The sequence below is a fragment of the Cryptomeria japonica genome, chromosome 4 (assembly GCF_030272615.1).
Source record: "Cryptomeria japonica chromosome 4, Sugi_1.0, whole genome shotgun sequence".
Taxonomy (NCBI): domain Eukaryota; kingdom Viridiplantae; phylum Streptophyta; class Pinopsida; order Cupressales; family Cupressaceae; genus Cryptomeria; species Cryptomeria japonica.
The window spans coordinates 530408782-530434900 of NC_081408.1; the positions used below are offsets into that span (position 1 = coordinate 530408782).

Consider the following 26119-nt stretch of genomic DNA (forward strand, 5'->3'; position numbering starts at 1 on the left):
AGGGGGCATACTAGGGTGCCTTAAATGATCCTTTGCCCTAGGCCTAATAGCGGATATACCATCCCTCTTGGCCTCATGTGGCCCTTTGCCATCCTTATGAGGGGGTGTACCTAGCAAGGAATCCTATAGCCATTCTCCTCTTCTTGTTACCCTTATTCTCCTCCCTGTGATTAAAGTTCCTTAATCCAATAGTCAACCGTGGTAGAGGTTTGGGGGAAACTACAATAGGGTGTTTGGAACATCCTTCCCTTCTAAGCCCAAGGGTGGGGCACTCCTTGCACCTCCTTGGCCTCATGGGACTAATAGTCACCACCATGAGGTGGCGTACTTAGAAGAGGACCTCATAATTTTTCCCCTCCTTGTATTCCCTTACTATTCCTATAATGGTCGATTGCAACATTTAAACAGATATATAAAGAAACATATTATTGTCTATATTCTATATACAAAAGACCGCATAATAAGATTGCATACACATTATTCATAAGTGAGATCTTATACATAAGATTCGTTATGCTATCTACCACAAGAATCATTACTTCATACCAAATTACAATCGTAATACTAAATTTCTGTATGCCTGTATTTGGCTATCTCATATTGCAAGGGTGGCAACTCCTCATACAAATTCTTTTTTACTTAATTAATTACTCTGCTGATTATCGGATCTGATCATGGGTTGACAACCTGTATTAGTGTTAACATTAATTGTTGTTTACATTATGTGGATTGCTGCATTATTCAGATTAAGATCACCACCTTATAAATAACCAGACCGCTGCTTTAATAAATAATGAGGTGGCTCCTTCTTCCGACCTTATAAATAACTAGACCGCTGCTTTAATAAATAACGAGGTGGCTCCTTCTTCCGCTGTTGTTCTAGGTCCAATCGGACTTACAAAAAATTGTGAAGTTTTCAGTGTAAGACAATTTTTTGCGTGTACGTTTCCTTAATGCATAATGTACTTAGAGATGGTGCGGATGTGGGTGTTATGGACGGGACATGATAGAGGAAGAGAGCTTAGATAGTTTCAAAGAAGGGATAGAACCTTCACCTCAATCATCGAGGAGGTCCACTCGACAAGGTCAACCCAGAATAGAGTGTACCACTTTTTGGCCAAATCAGCATTTTAAATCAATTCTGACTTTCTATCACCCATAGCAACCGAACTATTAATAATTTGAAGATGATGTGAATTGGTGATATTAAAATTTATTAGATTTTAAAAGATGACTTGTGAATTTTTTAATGTAAGCTTTAATAACTTATTTTTTATCGTTAACAACATTTTTACAAAGCGACATTTCATATAAAATAATATAAAAAAAAAATTAACAAAATTATAAATTCTTTTTTTTTTGGTCGGTAATAATTTGTATTTTATTGCATTATAATATATAGAAATTACATCAAAAATTCGGGCTTCCAGACTGCAAAATAGCCCTACTATGGATATTAACCTTACATTCTTTAACACTTAAGCACCAAAACCCAACTGCATTCCCTATCTTTCTATAACCAAGAACCACCCAAACCCTATTACATCTTGCAGAAAATTGGTCCAACTATAAACCACCATACTACACTAAGCATTGTAAAAACCAACTATAACTATCTTACGACACTTTATAAGTCATATTTATATAACTAAACCTTCTACTCAGTCTAAACCGGAGCAGCCCTATCGTCGTCTGTGAAGCTTGTCTCAGTCATTCTTCGTTTCCTCACCCCTGACCGCTTGCCTTTAAGAATCATCTCCGACCATGCCCGTGTCAGCTCATTGTCTTCCTTCTCATGACTCCGAATTATCCACTTGAGTTTTTCCCAAGCCCGCACCCTTTCCAAAACATATGCCTCCTTATCCACCTTCCCAATCCACTGAACGAAGGAAACTATGCTGAATTCATCAGCATCCTTGGCCTCTTCAAAACCCTCTAAGTAGTCAAAACCAACCCCAGGCACCGCCCACTCCAAGATGGAGTCCAAACCCTCGAGCATTGCATCTTCGAAAATGGATGTAACTGCCCATTTTACTGTTTCTGTGTTCTCACTAGTTTCCAGACCCCAAGCTATTACCATTGAAATAATATCCAAATTCACCTTCCACCTTGAAGAATTCTCCATGAATAAAGGCCCCATGATCTCCATCACCGTGTTAACCGCCTCTGCATCCTTGAATCTTAAAAGCCCCGACATTCTATCTTTGCTCACAGCTCCTTTGAAACCCTTCTGCTGCTTTTTAGTGGTTACTGTGAAATTTGCCTCCATGTTTTTAAATTTACGATCACCTCCAAATTCGCCTCCTCCCTACCCTAACGTAAAAGTTAAAAGTATCTGCAAGCCAAAATTTGGGGTGTGACAATCATTACACCAAAGATAGTTATTTGCAGTTGGAAAACATTAGGTAATGAATTTTGGCCTTTACTGGGATCAAAATAATAAAAAAGGAATGATGTAATTAACTGATGGTATGTTTGGTGTAAGAAATCTTGCAATTTTTTCTAGGAAGCAATTTTTTGTACTTGTCAAATACTGATTCCATAAATTTGATTATTTTACTCAAACTAAAAATGGATATGTTGATGTTGTCAAGTGAGTAAAATTTAAGGAAAATGAAAGCAATGCAGAAAATTGAAAATTGGAATGTGCAGCAGTAGAATGGAGTACTATATTGACACAGATCAGAGAAAATGGAAATTGGAATTAGCCATGTCCTTTTTTCTTACTTATTTTCAATTTTCATTCCTTGCAGCAACAACCAAATTTAAAAGAAAAGGTATTCAGGAAGGAAGCTGGAGTAGCAGAAGCAATAATAGCAATTCCTCACTGCCCTGGGACGAGAACAGACAAAAATCAAAAGCAGCAGTAAAGTTGAAAGGACAGAAGAAATCATTATTGTCATCATGACAGAAAAATTTTCTGCAACTTTGAGATTGGGTGACCTCAATGACTTCATAGCCCCTTCGCAGTCTTGTATTGTTTCCTTGAAAGGGCTCAAGGCAATCCCAAAAGCGGAGGTTCTATATTTCTCCCTATTGTTGCTTGCTTTCATTTTCCATCCTCAATAAGAGATGTACAAAGAGAATTATAGCAGCAAAAAAGTTGATAATGTCTAAAAGCACTTACATTTCTTGCACTAAAGTATTTTGAATGACATGTTTGATATACAATTTTTTTTTTCCTTTTGCTTCTTTTTCCTCCCTAATGTCAGATCTCCAGATCATGCTTTGCCCAAGAGTCTAGAGATTAAGCATGTGAGAAACACTGGATTATGATTGCAAAGTTGGTTTGTTACATTTTTCTATCCCAGATCGATTTGTTATGGGGAATGAATTGGTTTTTGATTATAGAACTTTAATATTTTTTCTGCCTGACGAGTCAATAAAAAAAAAAAAAAAAAAAAAAAAATAAAATAAAATAAAATAAAACAATTTCACTTATCATTTGTACATTTAGAACCAAATGCAATGGGACTATCAGCATACTAGTTGTGTTGGTTTTTTAATTTTTATAGCTTTTAAAATTTTTCATTCCTTTTTGTTTATATTACAAGTGTCCTACCTGGATCTGCACTGTTTTTTATGACAGTCGGGTACCCAGAAAAATAGAAGAACCTATGAGGTATCCGGGAGGTACCCGGAGCATTACCAGTACCAGAGCAGTACTGGTATGGGTACAGGGGCATCTAGGTCAGAACCCAGTAATATAGTTCATTTTTTTATATTTTTCTGGAAACTTTTCAGAATGCAAAAGCTTATGTCCTTCAAAACTTGATCTTAGTCTCTAAACTCCTACATGCAAGGGTATGATTTAACAAAAGACCTATATTTATTTGAACCAAATCCCAGGTAATTCCCTGTAGGAATGTGTGTAGTCTTTATTGAATCTTTGTGAAGCAAACCATTATAATGTAGAATGTGTTATACCCAATCCAAAACTTGATTTCATTACATAAAACTTATTTGTTGTCACCAAATTGTGTTGTAATAAAAAAGGTTGCTCTTTTGAAGAAAACAAATTGCTGTGTCAAAACCCAAAGAAATGTTAGAGTTGTCAAATGGTCGTAGTTGTCCATTGATTTAACTTTAGTTATTAATTAGTAATTGATAATTTATTATTGATTATTAGTTCATAGTTTTAATTAAAACTATTTTTTTTTTTTGATCGGTAATAGTAGTTGATTTTATTGAGAAATTGGGTTTTAAGCTGGCCCGAACCAGGTGGGGCTACAATCAGGGAGCCACCTGCCCCATAAGTATCTGATTTCATAATGGAACAGGTATTACATTGCTGATTCAAATCCCCCCTTCTCATGAGAGTGAAGGAACATGTTGATACTCTCATTCTTCACTCTCTTTTCTCTATTCCTTTTAACCTCTATCCATCCATCCTGTTTGCATTTTCCAGTAATTTCACCTTGGAAACACCTAACCCATCCTTGCCCCCTTCCTTCGGTTATTGCATACTAATTTGGTTCTCATTAATCTCCCCTGAGACATACCCTATTATTGAGCTGACATTTACCAGCCCCTCCATCCCCTTGTCTCGATTAGACACATTCCCAACAGACCTGTAGTGGGCAGTCCCTCCTTCCCCATGTCTCACGTCGATTCAATAGCACTAGACTCCGAACGCTCTAATGCCACAGGAGCATCCATATGCTTTGACATTGGATCCACAACGACATCAACATTGTTGGGAGCAGGATTCACATTACCATTACAGAAGCCAGTTGAAAGAGGTTCCACAACTGGCACTCCAAAACCCCCACCGCATGGGGCCATTGAGCAATCCTTCATATTGTCATCCACTTTCTCCATAGAGTAATGGAGAGTAGAAACATATTTCCACCAAGAAGTAGTTTTATCCACTCTCCGTTTGCCACATTGATCAGCTATGTGACCTGTCTGAAAGCATCTCCTGCATCTAAATGGAATCCCTTCGTAGTCCAAGGACTGCACCCAACAACCACCCTTCAAAGTTTTGATGGAAATCTCTTTTGGGAGCCTAGCATTAACATCCATCTCCACCAAGATCCGTGCAAAAGTGGAGTGCAGGAGATTAGACAAACCCTCATCCACCATTAAGAAACTGCCTAAAGAATCCCCCAACTTTTCAAAACAAGAATCAAACCAAAAATGAAGAGGTAGATTTAGAATTCTGACCCACAAAGGCATCCAGTCAAAAGATTCGGTGGATGGATCGAAGGCTATGTGCCACGACTTCAACAAAAGCATGTATTTGTTCTCCCAACACCATTGCTATTCACATAGAACCTTATTCCTATCATTCACATTATCAAAAACTACATTAAAAAAGCCACGAGCACTCGGATAAATCTGAGAACACCCATCCAAAATGGGTTCCTAGTTCTCAGAAATCCATTTATGAAGATCTTTTAAACTCAGCCATATACCTCTAAAGCGACCAATTAGCCCAAGCCCCAAAAAAACATTCACATTGTGCTCCACCACCTCTTCAATCTCTCCAACAAGCTCCACCGACAAAGATTTTGCACAGGGGCGCACCATACCATTTAATCTTGTCCCATCTTCCCACGACTTAAACGTCTTGGGAGGCACTTGCGCAGCTCCAGACGATGAGGGAAGGCCAGAGAGAGAAGACCCTCCCCACGCTAGCAAAACTTGTCTATAGCCCCGCGCGTACTGGGGATGATCACCGCTTGAACCCCTCAAGCCCCTTACACCATGTCATGTCTGCTACGATTGCACCTTGAAAGGGGCCCTAACCTTTTGACATAGGCCATAATGAACCACCGAGGCCCATTCACCTCGCCTCCCACTGTGCACACCAACGTCTCCATTCTTCGCACAAACCCTAGCTGCCGTAGTATTCCGCAGCGCCTCCATTCCAAAATTATTTAATTAAAACTATTGTTGAAAATATAAATTTTTATTTATTTATTTAAATTTTCATTGTTGGTACTATTTAAGTTTTAAATTTAAAATAATGATTATATTTAATCCAAAAAATACTAATTATTAATGAACGAGTATTGATAATCATTATTTTTTTAAGTTACTAGGTTCGCCTGTTTGAGACCCCTAAGCCATAATTTTTTATCCATTAATACAAATTGATTAGACTAGGCCAGAAAGAATTAACCGTGCATATCAGTGTTTGGATAGAGTACTTGTTTTCTTCAGACGCTACATCTTAACCCACGAAGATGATTAGATGATGCCTAGAACAAATGTTTTGTTGGAATTATAGACATTGATGTCAAACGTGTGAAAATATTGTCATTGATGTCATGAAAGGTTGATGTCAGAAATGTTTAAAGATGATTGCTCAGACACTTGATTATATCTTGAAGATGAACTCCAAACACAGGCTGAGTATTTTTCATTCTAGGTGAAGACAAATCACTGAAGAGGATATACAGATAATAAGCAGAGATGTATGAAGATTATCTGCAGCCAGTAATATAGAGCAAGTCTTATCTGTAAGCAGCAGAATAGTTTGTGTTGACTAAAAAGACAAATCATATAAGAAAAACTTTTGTCTTATTTAAATGAAACTCAACAATTAAGACAAACTTTATTTTGTCTTAATCAAAAGACAAAACAAAAAAACATAAGACAAAAAAAAGAGAAAAAACATATAAAAAAAATAAAAAATAAAAATAAAGGGGCTCACCTTCTTATGCTAGAGTCCCCTCTAAAAGACAAAAGTTATGGGGCCCACCTCCTTATGCTAGCCCCCACTAAAGACAAAAATAATCCTACATAAAAAGGGTGATAAGGAAGTGTTGTGATGTATTCACACATCGCCCCATTGCAAATGGGGACCCCCACTTTTTCGCTTTCTAGGTTAGTGGTCTTAGCTTAGTTGTTGGTTGTTGCCGAGTCTTTGCTATTAACCTTTTGTTTCTAGTTGCTGAGGAGCTGATCAAGTCTCTTTCTTAAGGATGAAGTGAGGTTCAACACTCCCTTTGCCCAGCCAAGGCACAATCACTTCCACTTCTCCCAGCACTGTCAGTGGGCGTCCAAACCCGATCTCACTCATTTCCATCCCTCATCATTGCCGTCCCCATTTCCCCCTTCCATCTCATCACCTATACTATGACCTACACATACCTTCACTTTCGCCTATACCTACCTTTGCCCACACCTACATCTTCCACCCTCCTACCTCTATACCCCTTAGCCTACCCCTATCCTATCCCTATCCTAACCTCCCTACCTACCTAATTATTCCCATTTCCCACCTTCATTCCTAATTACCTTTTTCCTACCCTTTATAACTCCCAACGTCACCCATACCTCCCCTTTACCCTTTTTACTATCTACCGCAGCACCCCCTTATACCTCCGACTCCAGTTTACTCCCCACATATCTTAACTCCTTCCATTATCCCTTATACCTCCCACATCCTAAATCTACCTTTCCCCACGTATCCCCTATTTCCCCACATCCATATCCTTTATGTCTCCCTTTCCCCAACATCCTCTTCTTCCCTTTCACCCATAGTTGAAAATCTCGGACTCGCCTCGGACTCGGCAAACCAAAAATTTGGACTCAGACTCGGACTCATGAAAGACTCGGCAAGGACTCGGCAAAAAGAAAAACCATAGTTTTACAAAAAAACATAAAGAAATTCATGCATTTAGAGAGCATAAGAGCCATAATTGAAACATTACACATACATACTCATAGTTTTAAACTTTCAACTCTAAAATGTATAATACCAAGATTTCTTCAATGCTAATTATGCTGTTATATGGAGCCTAATCAGACTCGGAGGTTAAATTTTCCCTACTCTCATCGGCGCGGTTTCCCCCTATATTTTTCGACGGGGGTTTGGGGGCAGCGCCCCCAAGTTGGGGTCAAGGGGCATCGCCTGCATCTAAATGAAGTTTTTAAAATTTTTTTTATAAAGGCGTCGGGTGTTATTTTTCACTCCTCAGTTATGCCAAATGAAGGCATAATACCAAGATTTCTCCAATGCTAATTATGCTGTTATATGGAGCCTAATCAGACTCGGAGGTTAAATTTTCCCTACTCTCATATGCGCGGTTTCCCCCTATATTTTTCGACGGGGGTTTGGGGGCAGTGCCCCCAAGTTGGGGTAAAGGGGCATCGCTTGCATCTAAATGGAGTTTTAAAATTTTTTTTATAAAGGTGTCGGGTGTTATTTTTCACTCCTCAATTATGCCAAATGAAGGCAAATTTTTTTTAAAAAAACTCAATTTTAAAGCTTGCATGTCTTTTTTTCTAAGTCGCGCGAGTCCCATCTGAAAGACTCACGAGTCCATGCAAAAGACTCGCGAGTCTTTCAGATGGACGTGGCTCCCATGGACTCGCGAGTCCGTGGCGAGTCCACGAGTTTTAAAACTATGCTTTCACCCGTGGCCTTTCCTCAACACCTCACATTTCTTCATCCATCCTTGCCTCATCACATGCTTGGCCCCACCAAATCTGAAGTGGAGATTTTAAAAAGGTTCTTTTAAAGCTTAGAGCATTTCTTTTGACTTCCTACCGTATCATTGTTTGGGCCCACCAAAGCTTAAAGATGAAAGAAGCCACCTCATCATTCTATTTGGCTCCTAATATCCCAGCACATGCCACGATGAGACATGATGCAAGGTGTGGCAACAAAAGGATAGGAAGCTGGCCCTTGAAACAAAAGACGTGTCCAAAATCAGATTATAAAAGAGCAGACTGTTTCAAGCAATCACTTCACATAAGGTGCAGGTTTAAGCCAGACTCAAAATACGAATTCCCAGCAGGAGGAGTGAACTGTGTGCAAAAGCCATCACTTTCTTCTGTCAATCTTAAGTGATGACAGGCAGAGATAGATGCATACTTATAACAAAGCAGAATTGGATTTAGAACAAGACGTTGAAGGAGATCAAGTCCAGCAAATTGATAGTAGAATTAAGGTGATTCAAGGGTGAATTTGGAGGCCTACCTGGCATGAGGCAATTCAAATAATTCCAAAGCAGAAAAGGAATAGCCAAGTACGAAACTGAACATACAAATTAGAATTCAGAGACATGTATTGGATAAGGGAGAGGCCAGCCAAGGAGGAGGATTTTGGAAGAAGCGATAGGGCATTCATGCCCAGATTTGAGCACTTTGTTTCATCATTTTTTTTTTGACTGTTTCATTTCTATAATTTCCAAAGTATGATTGAACAATCAAGATGCTAATAACTCGATAGAGAGCAACTGTGAATGAGAAACAATTGGATTACATACAAATCTGAGTGGATTTCATTATCAACATCATCAGTTCCAGATTTTTAGATATCATGGAAAGGATCAGTGAAACAGTTGTTTACATGATGAAATTTGCTTTACAAACCTCCTTTTAAAAAGTGATTTCATAAAAGTTATTTTAAATGCAAGATTATGAACTAATGTTTTCATTGTTACAATTTGTTCTTGCATTCACAATCATGAATGTTTCTCAACAATGCAATGAAAACTAGCTCAACCACTTGGAGGTCTTCACAGGACAGGTGATCAAAATCTGATCAAGGATAAAATACAATCAGGCTTCCTTGTGCAAACCAAATGATAATGACCAACTAAGTTGTCAAGTGCAGATGATGTGCTAGAGGATGGATTGGAAAAGAGCAACTAAAGTTTGATCAATCAGATCAACTCCTACAAATCAAGCCATTAAAGCCGATTGGTCTATATAAGGTGAGATAATCGAAATCTGATCAAGTAAACTTGTCAATGCAAATAGACATGAAACTTCTACTTAGCAAGATATCAATCGAAGCAATCAAAGATTGATCAGATCTGATCAACTCACACAAATAAAGCCAATCAAGTGTTGGAGTTGCAAAGGGGAATCAAAATTCTGACATGAAGATCAACTTGCAATGCTCTTTCAAATTTTCGCTAAGGTAATTGCTTGCAAAGACTCCCCTCATTTCCAAATTTACTAAGACCTTGTCCCTTGCTCTCAATTTGGAGCGAATTTTCATCAAAACAATGTACCTTGCCCTCCAAATTGAGCGAGTTCACCTTGAGGCTCGGTCCCTTACTTCAACTTTGGGGCGAATTTCTCCAAGATTCATTTACCTTGGCGACCAGCTGAAGCGAAATACCTTAAGGCAGTGTACCTTGCCAAGGGTCTAGAGCGAAATTCTCACCAAGTTGCGTACCTTGCCAAGGGTCTAGAGTGAAATTCTCACCAAGTTGCGTACCTTGCCAAGGGTCCAGAGCAAAATTCTCACCAAGTTGTGTACCTTGCTAAGGATTGAGAGCGAATATTTCCTTAGGTCATATGCCTGGCCCTCCAATCAGAGCAAATTTTTCATTTAGGTTCCATACCTTGCCCAAGACCAAGAGCGAATTTGGTTAGATTATGTACCTTGCCTCAAGATTGGAGCGAATTTGTCTTGAATCTGTCCCTCGCATCATGTTTGGAGCGAATCTTACCTTGAGGACATGTACCTCACTCATTGATTGGAGCGAAACCTGTCAAGAGCATGTACCTTTCCCAAGGTTAGGAGCGAAGTTTGTCAAATCAGGTACCTTGTCCAAGGTCCCAAGCGAATTTGGTGAAATAATGTACATTGCCCCCTGTTTTGAGCGAATTCCTCAAATTCAAGCATTTTGGCAAGAAGGTGAAGTCGGCCAGCATGAGAAAGGTAATTTTTTATCAAGTCGACCTTGCACCCCAAAAGACATAACCGTTACTCTAAACACTTATAAGGGGAGGGTCAAAACATTCATTTCCGCCATCAATTTAAACAGCAGACCTACTGAATCTACCCAGCAAATAGATGAATTTTACCAGTAAGACAGCAAATTTCTTCAACAAGGTAGCAAATTTATCAGATTTATCAGCATCTTAGGGAAATTGAGGCAGCACAAGTGCGAATTTGAGTAGGTCAGCTGCAGGTCAGCGAATTTCATCAGCAAGGCAAGGAACCCAATCAACATCATTAGCAAATCTGATTGGCAAAGGAGCAGAATCAGTCACTCTAAGGGGCAAATTATATCAGAACAACAGCAAATTCACAAAGGAAGGAGTGAATTCATCAAAAGGACAGCAAATTTTCTCAAGCAAAGGATCGACCCCCCCTAAGCCTGCATATATCAGATCTGCAACATATAGAATAAAAGATCAAGTTAAGATGGGAGTATGTAAAGGTTATATATCATGTATGTTTGATGCCCATTTGTTTGTTTTGTAGGAGGTAAGGAAAGAGATCAAAAGGAAGAGGTTGGAGGGAAGATTGTAACAAGGATCTCAAGGAGAAAATTTCAACACCAAGGACTAGATACAAGAAAAATGCCTTCAAAGAACTTCATCAACAAACATCAAAGAAGAAAAGATCTCAAGGTGTTCGAAGGCTCTCACCACATCACGGAAGCATGAGGTTAGCATAGACTGTAAAGAAAGATCATTCAACTACCTCGAGGCCGTGGTACATAAAGAAAGATAACCTACATGATGGAGGGATGTTTGACAATCTTGAATTCCCTTTAGGAATCCAAGAATTGAAGTCAGTACAAGGAAGAGCTACATTCAACCAGGTGCACCTTTCATCAAGAATATCATGAGCAAGAGGAGGATCGACCAAAGTCATCACAGGACCTACGTTGAACATGATTGAAGAAGCATATAGTTTCAGAAGAGTTAATCAAAGTTTGCTTCTCATCATCATCATTACACTGAGCAAATTGGATAAGTATCAAGAGATATCTCTCAACATCCTTTCATGATGATGAATCAAATCAAGTCTACAAAGTGCAAGAATGAGGTGGCATCCCGGTCACTACTCCACCAATTGAAGAAGTTCCACATCAGCATGTCTAGATGCAATGTACTTGACTCACTAGTGATGGCACAAACTCCGATGTACCTATCCCTGATATCTATTGGTCCACACTCTCTGAATGTAATTTTCTCATTGGCTAAGGAGAGTTTGTTGTAACAAACCCTAATTAAGGTTTTCATTGTAAAATCTTGGCCATTGATGGAGAATCAATCCTAGCCGTTCATTGTAAATGAGCTCTCTATATAAAGCTCAAACTCTTCATTTGTAAAGGTTAACAGTCAATAGGTGGTAATAGAGAAATACAGAAGAATAGAATAGCAATTAGAATAGAAGTTAGATTAGGAGGAGAAGGCATAAATTGTAAATGAGCTCCATTTTCATTGAAGTTATGGTGAAGTGTGTTGTTTCTTTACAATGGCATGGTTTCTTGTCGGATCTTCGTGTTAGATGGTAAATAATTAGATTGAATGGAGGAATTTGTTGAATGTATTTATGTGGAATCCGTTTAGTCCATACCACTAACCTCTTGCTGCTTGTAAGTGCGCCTTGTGTGGTCAACTGGAATGATATGAGCTTAACCTCGAATCATTCTACACTCATTGCTTATGCATTAACTTGAATGGTGATCAATGTTTGATGGTATTGATTCATACATCTTTGAAACGTCCTTAGAAGATTGCACTGAGCTTGTGTCGAATTGTTCAGGTTGATGGTGAGACCTCGCTCAGTAGGATCCCATAAAGTCATTCATTCATCTTTTTACATTCTAGGTCCTAGCATAGACTTCTCAAACCCTATTCCTTTTGCCCTTTTTAATCTTCCAGCTGAGTAGATAGGACCTAAGTTCCAACAAATTAATGCATTCAGGCATTCAAACGTAAGTCCCCTTGTGATACCAGGAATCACATCAACCAACAAAGCTTATCCACATGTAGTGATCCTTCACATATGAACCTTGGAGTCTCCTCGAATGATCCTTAAGCTAACCTTTAGCATCCGAGAGATTTTGTTCAAGAGAGGATAAGATACTTTTGGGTATTTTATTCTGTGTTCGCATGTGCGTAAAAAACACATCAACATGAAGCAATTTAAAAAAGGCAGTTATTATTTAATTAACTAGTGAACATGAAATGTGGTGATACAAATTACCAAGACAATCAACAATTAAAGAGTAATGATCAGAAATGTGGCAACAAGAATAGTCAAATATAAGCAGCGATTCATTAATACAGATGATGCAATTTCTTTTAACCAAGGTGTGAAGGGTTGATTTGTTAAGGATGAATTTTCATTAACAAGGAGTGCCATTTTAGTAGAAGAGCCACGATTTCATTAAAGAGAGGTTAGTGAATAGTCAAGCCAACGTGCATTTCTTAAATGAAAGGACGTGTTAATGCATTCTTGATATATTCTCAAAGGTGTGATGAAGATTATATTAATATAAGGAGTGCTTCAATAAGGTAGCGATAAAAGGAGGATTAAAGCAGAGATTATTCATTAAGCAGGCATCGAATTTATTATGTGAAAAGGCAGCATTTGTTAACATCTAAAAGTAGCAATTAAGTCTTGGAAAGGTTCTTCTCTTGGAGGAATTGCATCCATTATGAAAAGATGTCTCTTCATGTAGAAAAGAAGAGATATAAGATATTATTGTAGAAGTGTTGTGTGATGTGTGAGTGAAATAAAATATATTTCAGAAGAATAGGAACCGTGTGGAGAGTTGAGAATGAAATAAAATTACAACTTAGAGTGTGTTTTTTGAAAAGAAAGACAAATCGAAGGTATACACCAAGTGTGTAAATAAAAAGAAAGATAATTTAAGAAGAAAATAAAGAAAAATATAATGGCTGTATTCTAAGCAGACATAGAAGAAATATACGTGTGTGTGGTGTGATGAATAAAAAGAATAAAGATCATTCTACAAGAAAATAAAGAAATGTAGCAATGAATATTAATAGAAAAAGAATTATATGAAGGCAGCAATAGACATTAATAGAAGAGGCAGTGCATAATGAACATATGCAGATCTAAAAGAGACGTGTTGAGTAACAGATATACAATGTGCAGATTTAAGGATGTGCATACAGATTTGAAGAGAGGTATATGCTGATTAGGAAAGTATATGCAATTCTGAAAAGGAATATATGCAGATTTGAAGGAAGAGTATATGTGTAAGAAAAATATTATAAGCACATCTGAGTAGAGAAGAATAACTATTGAAAAGATCAAATTGTCCATCATCCGTTGTCATAGCAACATTGTCAAGTTGGAAAATCAGATTTATGTGAAGTGGGCTGGTGGTCACGAATTCTGAAGTGGGAGTTGGTGCTTCCAATGGGTTGGTGCTCATGAATTCTGAAGTGGGAGTTGGTGCTCACAAAATTCAGATTTGGGAGTTGGTGCTTCTAGTGGGTTGATGCTCACAAATGTAGGGGTTGGTGCCTACAAACATTGTAAAAGAAGAATTGAATACAAGCATTGATTTGCTGTGGTTTTCTCCCGTAAGGGTTCTCTTGTGTTCTACTTGTGTTCATATTAGTTAGATCACACATGAATGTTGGTATGCAATGAATATGTTTATGAGAAGTTATATACTTGTGATTGAAGTTGAAAAAGTTAAAGGTAATTAATATACTGATTCACCCCCCTCCCCTCTCAGTATATTCTTGTGCTCTTCAGGTTTTATATCCATTTTCCTCTGCTGCTTCAAATATCTTTAACATCTGAAGGTTTAACATTGGCTTTGCTTGCCTCAGCATGGTTATTTAGAGATGCATAAGCTCTAGGTGATGCCAGCCCCACATCTGGTTTATGTGAAGACTCAACCACAATGACCCCTTTTTTCTGCCCTGGACACTTCATGAGCATGGTATCTCTTTGCCGAATCTAAAGCATTTTTGCTTGGTGTAACTGCATCCATGTGTCTGATGGTTAGAGGGGTTAGAGTGCACAAATCGTCTGACAATAAAGCTCCACCAGTGATTATATTATCAATATTATTCCCCTTTGCCCATTTCTGCAGCATGGATGGAGATTTTGGTGCAAAAGGGACCACATTAGGGTTCACAAGATGCTGGGTTGGTAGTAGTATTTTGAAAAAACTAATTGGTAATAAGAACATTTTGTGTTGTCTAGTGCTCTATGGTTTGTTTTATCTAGTTTCTGTATCAAAGGTTGTTTATTTCTCTATGCCAGGTGTGTATTAGGTACAGGTACCTTTGGGCAGTCCCACAGGCTGGGCCTTACCTGGGTACCCCATGCCCTCGAACAAAAAAGTATCTTTTCTTAATGGAAAAAGAGAAAATTCAAAAAACTAAATTAACCACCTGGCATCTAACCACATAATAACCTCTGGGTATTGCTGTATTTTGAAATATATAAAGTTTAAACTGATTTGATTTATCTTTAACATTTGATATTGAAAATTATCAGCTGTGTTCTGTATATAATATCGTATATTTTTTGCAATTATAGCTATCTTTAAATAATTTTAAAACTATATATATAGTATGGCCATACCCAGCTGTACCAAACCCAGGTTCATTGCATTTTGATTAATATTTTAATATTTTTGCAAGAGAATCTATTGCTCTTTCTTTGGTTTTTTTGATAATTGTTCTAGATGTTTTGATGCAGATTCAAGAGAGGCAACCCTCAAGATTAGACCCCGCTCAAGTAGAGCCAGTCAAAGTTACGCTCCATGATTGTTTGGCATGCAGGTACATGATCTTTTCTACATTGTCAATCACATCTGATAGATGTGTAAGTGATTAGATTGCAGAATGGTGTTTTATCAATGAAAGTGAGGTACAAGGCATCTCCCTTATTTTAAAAATTAGAATCTGAAAAAAATGAGCCAATGAAATCTGTAACAATTGAGGTCTAGTAACTACAACTGTTTAAGTATTGAAATACTATTTGATAGCTGTCTTAGTTTGTCAAGTATTTTTTTCTTTTTCAACTCAATGTAAATTACAATTATAATTTTTTTTTCTGATCCATAAAGTGAAGGATAGATCTCTCTTCCTTTACATTAAAAATCAAAATTTATTTTTAATAAAAATGACCTGCCATTATTGGGCAAAAAGTTCCATGCTTTGTTGACAAATAGGAGAATTTGATTACCCTTTCTATAAATTGTTTGAGTTAAAATTTGAATTCTTGAAGATGCATTGCTGTTTCTAGAGATCAATTGGAAAATGGTGAAGTGAATTTATATTTAGTTAAGTTTTAGAAAAAAATATAAAGTATGGACTATGTAGTTTTGAGCCATAAGTCTTAAGGGTTTGTTGGAATGTAATTCTTTTTTTATAATCTAAGTTAGATCGAAGTTGCTAGTATAGGTATGGGAATGGGAACATATACGGGACATGGGTATGCCGGTATGGCAATATTTTTCCCTTGGGTACGTTATGTTTGGGTATGTGTTTATATATGCATTCAAATTTTTTTTAAAGAAATATATAGAGTTGTAAAACTAAATACATTTGATAGTATTATACTTCATCATTGATCAATGCCAAATGCCAAAATGGTAGTGATAAAGATAGCTATTAAATGCCAATTGATAGTTCAGAATTTCAATATTATGTCATATGCCCTATAATAAAGAAAGAAAAAGAAAGAAAGAAACTTTTACAGCCTACGATGTCGGGCAGTCTGTATATGGGTCTACAAATGGCTTATAGCAATATGGACTACCCCGTACTCCTTGCGGGAGGGATCTATGTGTAACAAATGAGCCATACATACCTTACCCCTTGTGGGATTTGAACTTGTGACCTCTCTTTTAGGAGCACAAGTTCTACACCTCTACGCCAATTCAGGCTGTATTATGTATGTCTAGGGTCACGATTCAAATGAAAATCATTACAATTACAAAATTGACAATAAAAAATAATAATTGTCTTCAATCTTCATCAATCATCAGAAGGATCTAGATCATGATCATCATTTGTTTCAAGTGCAACATCATTTGAACCACAAGTAAATGCAATGCTACTTCCACTAGATACATCATGTGAAAGTGTCTCATCATCATCATCATCATCATCATCCATAGTGACTCCAACAAGCTCTTTAATAGATGCATCCAAGTTCGTACACTCAAGGGTTTCATTCCAATGTTTCATTGACCCATCCTTGTAATGTTGTTGCTTATGTTATAGAAGATGCAAACTGGAATGAACATAAACCAAGTCTTTTTTTTTTTTGCAGCCAACCGGTTACGTTCACTGAGTGGATAAAGGAGTATGTACTCCAATTCCGTTCAGCGGAAGAACTTGCAACTTGTTGAAATTGGAGAGAAAACCAAAACAACTTAAAAATAAAAAATGCAAAATGAATTAAAGAATGTTTAGTAAAGTCTACAATACAAAATGTTAAAAAATAAAAAAATACTTGTAATGGAATCTAGATTGCAAGAGGTTGGAGGAACAAATAATCTTGACCATGGAGGTACCACCATGTACAAGCATCGATAGTGTATTGGTCGTTAATAGCACAAGGACTATGATCACGTTTTGGTATGAACAAGCCAAACTCTTTCCTAACACGATCCACTACTTCCGGATTGGCAACAATGCAACTTCACCCATTGGCAACTTCACTATCTCTATATGTTGGAATTCTCCTTGGCAAAGCAATTATCATAGTGCTATAGTATTTTAGAGATAATGCATATGCAAGGAGGTGCAACAATGTGTTCATCTTGTTCCAATAGTGATGAATGATTTTTTACACCCTTTTGAAAAATGTTTCTTTAGGGTCATTCTCTTTTTGTGCCCTTTATTTTTTCTATCATGGAGTCCATGCCATCATAGATCCCCCCCCAACCCCCCCACCCCCAAATGTGGTGTATTGTATTGGCAGACTTGATCATACTCATGATAGGCTTGGTGAAATTCAAGACATATTCTAGACGTGCCCACCAATTGTCATCCAAGATCAATGACCTGATCTTCTAGGCCCTCTTTGAATTTGATTGCTTCCAAACACTCCATTGGTTACTAATAACTATTGCACCGAATGACTCACACACCTTCAAAAGTCGTCTCAAAACGATCGTATGTGATGCAAATCGGGGTCTCAACAACCTAGGATCATGTGAAAGATATGTTAATAACACATTAAAAAATATTATATACATATTAAACATGGCATAAATAAAATTAAAAAATAAATTAAAAAATTAAATTTAGCTTCAACACTTCTAACCGTTAGAATGCCTTGTGACATATTGTGGTTTGTTACAAACATTTGGATCTCCTCATCATCTTGGTATATATTTTCCACCCACTCTATTTGAGTGCCAATTGCTTGCATCACCAAGTTAAGGGAGTGTACGACATAGCAACAAAAATATTTTGGGGAAAAAATCGGCAAATGAAAAGTACAAGATTTTTTTTTAAAATGGGGAAAAAAATTGGATTTAGAAAAAGTCGTAAAAAATTGTAGAAAAATAGACAAAAACTACTTTTTAAAAAAACTTAAGGGCATTTCCATAGCATAGAGATATACTTGAGCAAGTAAAATAGAATTTAACCCATGAATTGTAGAAAATATATTTTGTTGTTTATATTCATATTGCTGATGACATAGACAACTATTCAGTTAACTTTTTGAAAGGGCAGTCACCAAATACACAAAATAGTTGTCTAAGTTTGAGATCTATGAAGTAAGTGAGATCAAAATTTATCAGACAATGATCTAACTACTGTAGGAATTTAGTAAAAGTGGAAGCCATTTTGAAGTGATCCAAGAATTTCATTTTGATTGAGGCAAGGAGTTTTCTAGGGGTAGTTCAATATTTGAGAAAGCTTTTCAAATCATATTCCACAATTGCAATGCTCTATGTTCCTAATTGCAATTTTCCATAGCATAGAGATATAGAGAGCAAATAAAATAGAGTTTAACCCATGAATTGTAGAAAATAGATTTTTGTTGTTTATATTCATATTGCTGATTACATAGACAACTATTCAGCTAACTTTTTAAAAGGGCAGTCACCAAATACACAAAATAGTGGTCTAAGTTTGAGATCAAATATTAGCTAAGTCAATGAAGTAAGTGAGATCAAAATTTATCAAACAATGATCTAACTACTGTTGGGAATTTAGGAAAAGTGGAAGCCATTTTGAAGTGATCCAAGACTTTCATTGTGATTGAGGCAAGAAGTTTTCTAGGGGCATTTCAATATTTGAGAAAGCTTATCAAATCATATTCCACAATTGCGTTGCTAAATATGTTTCCTAATTGCAATTGGTAAGTCCTTTATATGGGGTAGAATTCAACAAAAAACATTTCTTTAGTTAACGTAAAAGATTAGCAAGCCACTAGTTTTGGAAACACCTAGTTTGCAACTACTATTTTAGGTGGAGATAGATGTTAATGATTATGTGTTGGAGGTTGTTTTATTACAAGTATGTAAGCTTGTTTGTTCTGTAATGTCCACTTCTCAATGGTGAGAAGTTCTGTTGGCCATTAGCCTATTTCGGAGACCCGTAGGCTAACTGGAAGCATAAATTAGGGTTTCCAACTTTTGAGGAGGTTTGCTGGAGCTGTTTGATGATTGACAAGTTGGAATTCTACAATTCAGATTGTGGATTCCTTTTGGGTTTTCTGAGAGCTTCGCAAGGGTGTGACATGCATTTAGTTTAGAGAAATTCTCCGAACTTACTATTTTTAGTAAGTTGGTGGCAGCCTTCAAGATTTCTGGGTATTCTGAGTTCATCCCCTGGGTTCGAAGAGTGATCTTTTTGGTGATGTTTTCAGGACTTACTATTTTTAGTAAGTACTATATTCGACAATGCTATTTATAGCAGTTCAATTTAGTGCTTCAACCCAGTTCAGTTTTGGTGATTTCCAGTACTACAATTCTTGCCTCAATTTGACAATAATCAGTAATTGAGGAGAAGGTATTTTTAATATATGGACGATTTAGGAAAGGAGAAAATAATAATTTTATCCTAAGTCTACTTGGGCAAATTTATAGTTAATGATATAACTATTAATATATATATTTTTATTTTTTATTTTTTTTAATGCCTAGTAAACTTTTTAACGTGACTGGCGAGGCTGGCATGACATCCCCTCCAGCTCCACGTGAAACGCTTTTGACCCGCAGCTATGAACCGGTGAGGCCACAATCAGGGGACCTCATCTCCACACTTCACTTGTTCAAACTCGCGAGCACAATGACCCAATGAAGACACAAGACCTGTGAGCACAATGGCCCAGCAGGGGTTTGAACCTTGGTGGTCGCTTCACCAACGAAGTGTTTTAACTGCGACACTACATGTCCGAAGATTGTAACTATTAATATATATTAATAGTCTATAATAGTTTAAATTTTAAAGCTACTTTATAGTATTAATTATAAATTATAGGGATTCGCTTCTTCCTCGTCAAAGTGCCATCTATAATAGTGCATAATAGTTATACTTTTAAAGCTAGTGTATAATATTAATTATATACTTCTTCGTGTCATAATCCATGGGGTAGGGTGTGCAGAGAGCTCGAGTCATATCGAAGTCATGATTTAGATTAGATTTGCTAGCTACTTCAACACTATCTCATATGCCCCCCACGATTTAGGATGATTGAGGCCCTTTCAAATTCGGTTGATGATCACCATTGCTCCTCTTGCTCCTCTATTTAGGGTTTTTTTAGAGGTCAAAAAGAAAACTAAGGGACAAAATATAAATTGTTTCCATGTTGATTTTGCCTTGACTTTGATTCCGTCTTGGAATCAGCCCTATTTTTGAGCAATTCTGTAATTTCACGATTTTTTCTAGGGTTTCATTTTTTTTTGCAATGATATTTATCAACTTTTTTGCCTTCTTTTGAGTTTTTTAACATGATTTTAATGCAGAAAAATGTTGAAAATTGGGTCAATGATTTTTTTGGGGAATAAATCGGCTGGCTCCACGATTCACAATTAATTGGGTATAATTGCGATTTTTTGTAGATTATTGCTTGCTGTACGGTGTATTGTATCCAAAAAATGTGGTCATATTTTTGCTCAACCAAAGCACCTGCAGCCCTGCAATTTTTTGCATTGTTTGTAATGGTTTGGACAACATTTTTAGGACCCGCCATGTCTATGGACTCAATGAGGATTTTAGAAATGAATTCTGCAACTTTGATTTGTCCCTCACAATCAACCGCCTTAAAAAACGTTGCTCCTTTGGGGGACACTCCAATAACAGTTATTAGTGGATGCTTTTTGCAATCTTTCTATCCATTAGAAACAATAGAAACTCCCGTTTCAAACCAAGAATTCCTTGTTGGTTTGAGTGATGTCTCTACAAAATTCTTTTCTCTTGCTAATAAGGTGGTGCACATCTTTTCATACCTAGGACTTGTGAAACCAGAAGGTGCACTATTGATTGCTGCCACCATTTCCTACCAATATGGCGATCTCATCAAGTTGAAAGGAAGACCATTGGCATAAATGCAACGTGCAACTTTTTTTTCTACAATGTCTCTCTCTTCCATTTTAAATGCCTTGTCCAATGGGCCTCTTTTGTGGTAAGGACTGGAATCTTCTACTTTGATAGAGGGTGTCTCCAAGAAAGGATGTTGGGAGGCCATTACTGGTTGAGAATTTGCAGGTATAGTCATTGTTTTTTTCATTGCTGAAGGATGAGATCTTGGTTTTCCTCTTTCAACCATAGCATCGACTTCTTCTTGTTCTCTAATGAATGCTGCAATTCTTTCAGCAAACAACCCTTGCTTATCTAGCCCTTCGCATACTCTAATTCCTTTCCTAGCAGGGCAACAAAAGTGAAGTCTCACTAAATTGTATGAGCTCTTTAAGTTGGTTTTACACTCATTACAATTCCAAAGGTATCCCCTACCTCTTGGAAGTTGTTCAAGCATCATAGGATGTCTCCTAAAGGAGATGCTTTATCAATTTTATATTTTTTGTTTGCATCCACACCCATTAAACTTGAACTAGTGACCATTCTTGCAATTTAATTTTGCTATTATAAGAAATTATGCAATTTTAAATTAGCAAAAAAAAATGCACTTCCTACAATATGTACAAACTAACGAAGGTTCAAAACGAAGATAAACATTATAACAAATAGTGAAACTTGTTTCATTTTTCTAAAAGAAACTTGAAATTTTTTGTTAAAAGTCTAGAGAATAGGGTAAAATGCTTACCTTAAATGATTAAATCTCTTGGGAAAAATGATCCTTAAAGGGGTGTTTTAGGGTTTCAAAGAAAAAAAGGTTTTTAGCGAGTTTTGGGCACTTTTTGGCCCTAGAACCTGCTGGATTTTCTTGGGTATGCCCAGGGTGTGACTTAGATGCCTTAGGTTCCCATAGGGAACCCGGTGCGTCTTGGGTGTACCCTCTGGCGAACTTGGACCTTAGCAAACTCGGTGCGGGTGTGAAGGACCAGATGCACATACCCTATAACATAGAGTTAGATAGTTGTTAGAGCAAATAGGTTGTAATGGACAGAGAAATGAAGTGTGTATCTCTCTCTCTCTAATCTTTAGTATAGTGAAAAGTGCAGTAGGATTCATTTAAGTAAGTGGGTGACTCGAAGAAAATTTGCTATAATTTAGAATCAGGAAGTTATTGGATTCAGTAAATTTACTCCCTTTTTCAGTATCTCGTGTGTTAAATTGTATTGTTAGTATAGAGCCAATTGAAATAATAATTGATATGAATACGTGCATTGAATTTTTATGCTTTTCCGAAAGGGTAAAGTTATCACTCTCTATGACTTAGATAGCTAAGCTAAACATTCCAATGTGTAATGTTTGAGCATTGCAAATAAATGATCTTTTTTGTGAACATCTCATTAGGTGTGAATAGTAATGACCCCTCTTTGGAATAGAATTTAATAATAAATAATAATAATAATATTAAAACAGAAAAGAATAAAAATAAATGTTAAATTAAAATATAAAATAATATAATTAAATATAATTAAAATATAATTAATTTTATGAATAGTCAAAAGACATGGAAGGAAAAGTTGTGACTTCCTCAAACATGGGATATAAAAGAGATAAGAGAACCTCATTTTGAGAAGGGGATAATTTTGGGAATCAGAAGTGCAGATCTGATTTAAATAAGAAGTGCAGATCTGATTGTGAAAGGTTGTGTCCCTTTCAAAGGGCAGAAATAATGAAGAGTTGCACTCTTTCAAAGGGTGCTAATGGTGAAAGGGTATGTCTCTTGCCAAAGGGCATACACGATGAAGAGTTGTAACCTCTCCCTCACATTGAGAGATATAAAGGAAAGGAATCAAAAGCCTCCAATGACAGCACCATCAATCAGATCAGATCAGAACTATTATTAAGTTACAGGAATTGGTTGCCTTCTAGTAGGGGACATTACAGTAAAGTTATCACTCTCTATGACTTAGCTAGCTAAGCTAAACATTCCAATGTGTAATGTTTGAGCATTGCAAAGAAATGATTTTTTTTTGAACATCTCATTAGGTGTGAGAAGCATTAGAGAGGTTTCCCTTGAAACAACAGAAACGTGAGTATTCTATTCACAACAAATCAGCTTTATTGCCTTTCACAATACATTACTTGCATATTTAAGATGCAAAAAGGGGTTTCTCAGGAGTCCTTTTCCCTTATGGGTGGGAAACTTGAAATGCAAAACAGGAATAGTTCAATTGTCTGATTGTGGTACTTAAAAGCCATGTATGCGGATCTAATATGTCATCCAATTTTATTCAAGATGCATGGTTTTTAGGAGTGTTTCTACTCACTTAATTTAATATAGTGTTCCTTCAGGATGTGTCCTCTGGACCCAACAATCTGTCTTGGACAAGATCCTTGGTTTCTAGGGGTGATCCTACTTACATACTTTAACTCAATGCTCCTAGGTGATGCATCCCGGAGATGCAACAATCGTCGTGGATGTTTGGAATACAGTGGGACATGGGGATAGGATAGGTTTCTCCTCCCCCACATTTTTTATTTTAAAATAGTTGAGACACCCCTTAAAAAGGGTCACGTCCCTAGGATGCCCCTTAAAAAAGTTAATGACCCCTTTTTTTTATTTGATGGAGGATGCATTGGCTTTGATTTTCTGTTCCCTGGGAAGGCATTCCCATACTGGGGACGGTTTTGAGATTCATGGATGTCTTGTAAATGGCTCCCCATTGCTGGCAATTAAATTTTTTTGGCCATAATGTTGTGGAAATGTGGGGGGACTTCATGGGGCTGGCTAACCATATGCAAGCTAGGATGTACTATATCTAAAGCAACAAAGCATCACAGTATTCTCTCAATCCTGAAATATGTAGAGTTGAGTATGAAATAGTATGCTTTGTAACTTTCATATGCAGTTATTGGATTGCATGGCACAAGAGGTGATAGTTTGCAAGTTTTTGATTGATTACAATTACAAATTTATGACTTTATATGATATGCAGCAAAGTTGCATGGACACGGATACGGTATTGGATACGGATACGGTATCAGATACGGATACGACCATTTTTTAAGACCCCCAATATGGATACAGCTGGATACGTCATTCATAAAAAACAAATACAGATATATTTAACACAATTTTCTAAGTTACTTGAGGAGATTTTCATTGCTTCAAAAGCAATATAGACACATAATTGCTACATAAATAATGATAAGTTGATTTAACATTTTACGATATGCAAAAATATTTGAGTTGCATTGGAAGATAACCCAAAAAATGGGTCAATGAAATAGAAAAACATTTCATTTGTCTTTCTCATTTTGTGTGAAGTTTTTTAAAATTAAATTTAGGAAGATTTTATGTCAAATTTAAAAAAAAATCAAATCACATGGTATCTAGCAGGGTTGGAAATCAAGGATTTTTGGGCATGCGTGGGTACAATATTCGATGTGTATCTGGGCTGTATCAAATACGTATCCATTTTGGAAACGGGAACGTATATGGGGATACACGTGCCCAGGGAGGGACAAAAGAGTTTCCGGCTACTCTGATATGCAGTCAAAGATATAGACTGGAAGCTCCTTTTGATTCTGTCATACAAGACCATAGAGATTATACAACATGTTACTTTGGGGTCTTTTAAGCTCTTATGTGATTGTTAATTTGTTAGTAACTTAGATTGAATTTGTGCACTTTCAGTTAATTGATAAAATCATAGAATAAGTGTTATGAAATTTTGTGAAAATTGTGATATAACAGTTTCTGCAATGAAATAGTTGAATAGTTTTTTCTTTGAAGAGTTTCATTAAGTGTTCATTCTTATTGTTTGTGCAGTGGCTGCTTAACATCTGCGGAGACAGTTATGCTGGAGCAGCAAAGTGTCAGTGAGTTTCTTTCTCGCATTACAGCCAAAGAAACTGATGTTATTGTATCAATTTCCCCACAGTCCAGAGCATCTTTAGCAACTTATTATGGTCTTACCCCTTTGCAGGTACTCCGTTTGAATCCCATTACATCATTACCCTTTTTTTTTCTAATAAAATAGGCACTTATTGTTAGCTGAATACAGTTTCCCCAATGTTTTATCGCTCTCTCTCAATAGAAGACTTTACATCACAAGCAACTGGTGTGTAATTCATTGTCTAACATTTCTCTATGCTTTGATTTGGTAGATTAGCATAGTTTTGGTCCTGCTGTTTTTCTTGCACCTTGTTAGCTTTTCTATGTACAGTTTGTTTAATGCATTTCTGTAACAGATAATGACTGAGGAGTAGTTTTTTTTTTCTTCAGAGTTTTTTGTAATATTCTGTCATATTGATACAAGCAATACACGCAATTGGTGTGGTAGGAATACACTATGTGTTTACTTAAAAAATAGTTAACTTTATTTTCTCTTATATTTAGTAAGTAATAAATCAGATTGGAAAAGAAAATATAGAACAAAATAGCAAGTAAAAGAGCTAGGAAATGAAAACTGTAATTAAATGATAAATCTATGCTATAGAAAAGAAAGTGGAAAATGTGGTTTATCCACCTGGAATTCTTTAGATCTGATGCCAGAAACGGGTTCAGAAGGCTGGGAAATTGGTCATGGGTGAATTTTATCCCAATTTGTAAAACTTTAATGTTTGGGCATTGTTGCTTGACAGGCTTTGGGCAATGCCACTTGATTGTCACCTAACTTTTCTGAGCTCCTTGATACCTAGAGAATGGTGATGTGAATTCTATTTAGTATTTACTGAGAAAATGGTCTGGAATAGGGTTCTGTGTATAGAAGTCACATCATCAGTCCCTTTATATTGACGTGACCTCTATACACTGAGAAAATGAGGTTTCTATAGTAACATTGCAAGGTTGGAAATAGGGTAAACCACAACAGGAAGGTGGAGAAAAGGACAAAGGGAAAGGCAATATAAGGTCAAGAAAACTGCC

The 26119-nt window shown here is 36.7% G+C and overlaps 1 protein-coding gene across 1 annotated transcript in view; it reads left to right on the forward strand.

Annotated features, from left to right (window-relative positions):
* LOC131069050 (protein NAR1) overlaps window positions 1–26119 on the forward strand; it is a 74257-nt gene that overhangs the window by 7776 nt on the left and 40362 nt on the right. The window contains exons 2-4 of the mRNA XM_058004362.1: window positions 2754–3018; window positions 15407–15489; window positions 25022–25178. Of these exons, the coding sequence (XP_057860345.1) occupies window positions 2905–3018; window positions 15407–15489; window positions 25022–25178 (354 nt within the window). The 5' untranslated portion in view covers window positions 2754–2904. The remainder of the gene's footprint in view (window positions 1–2753; window positions 3019–15406; window positions 15490–25021; window positions 25179–26119) is intronic.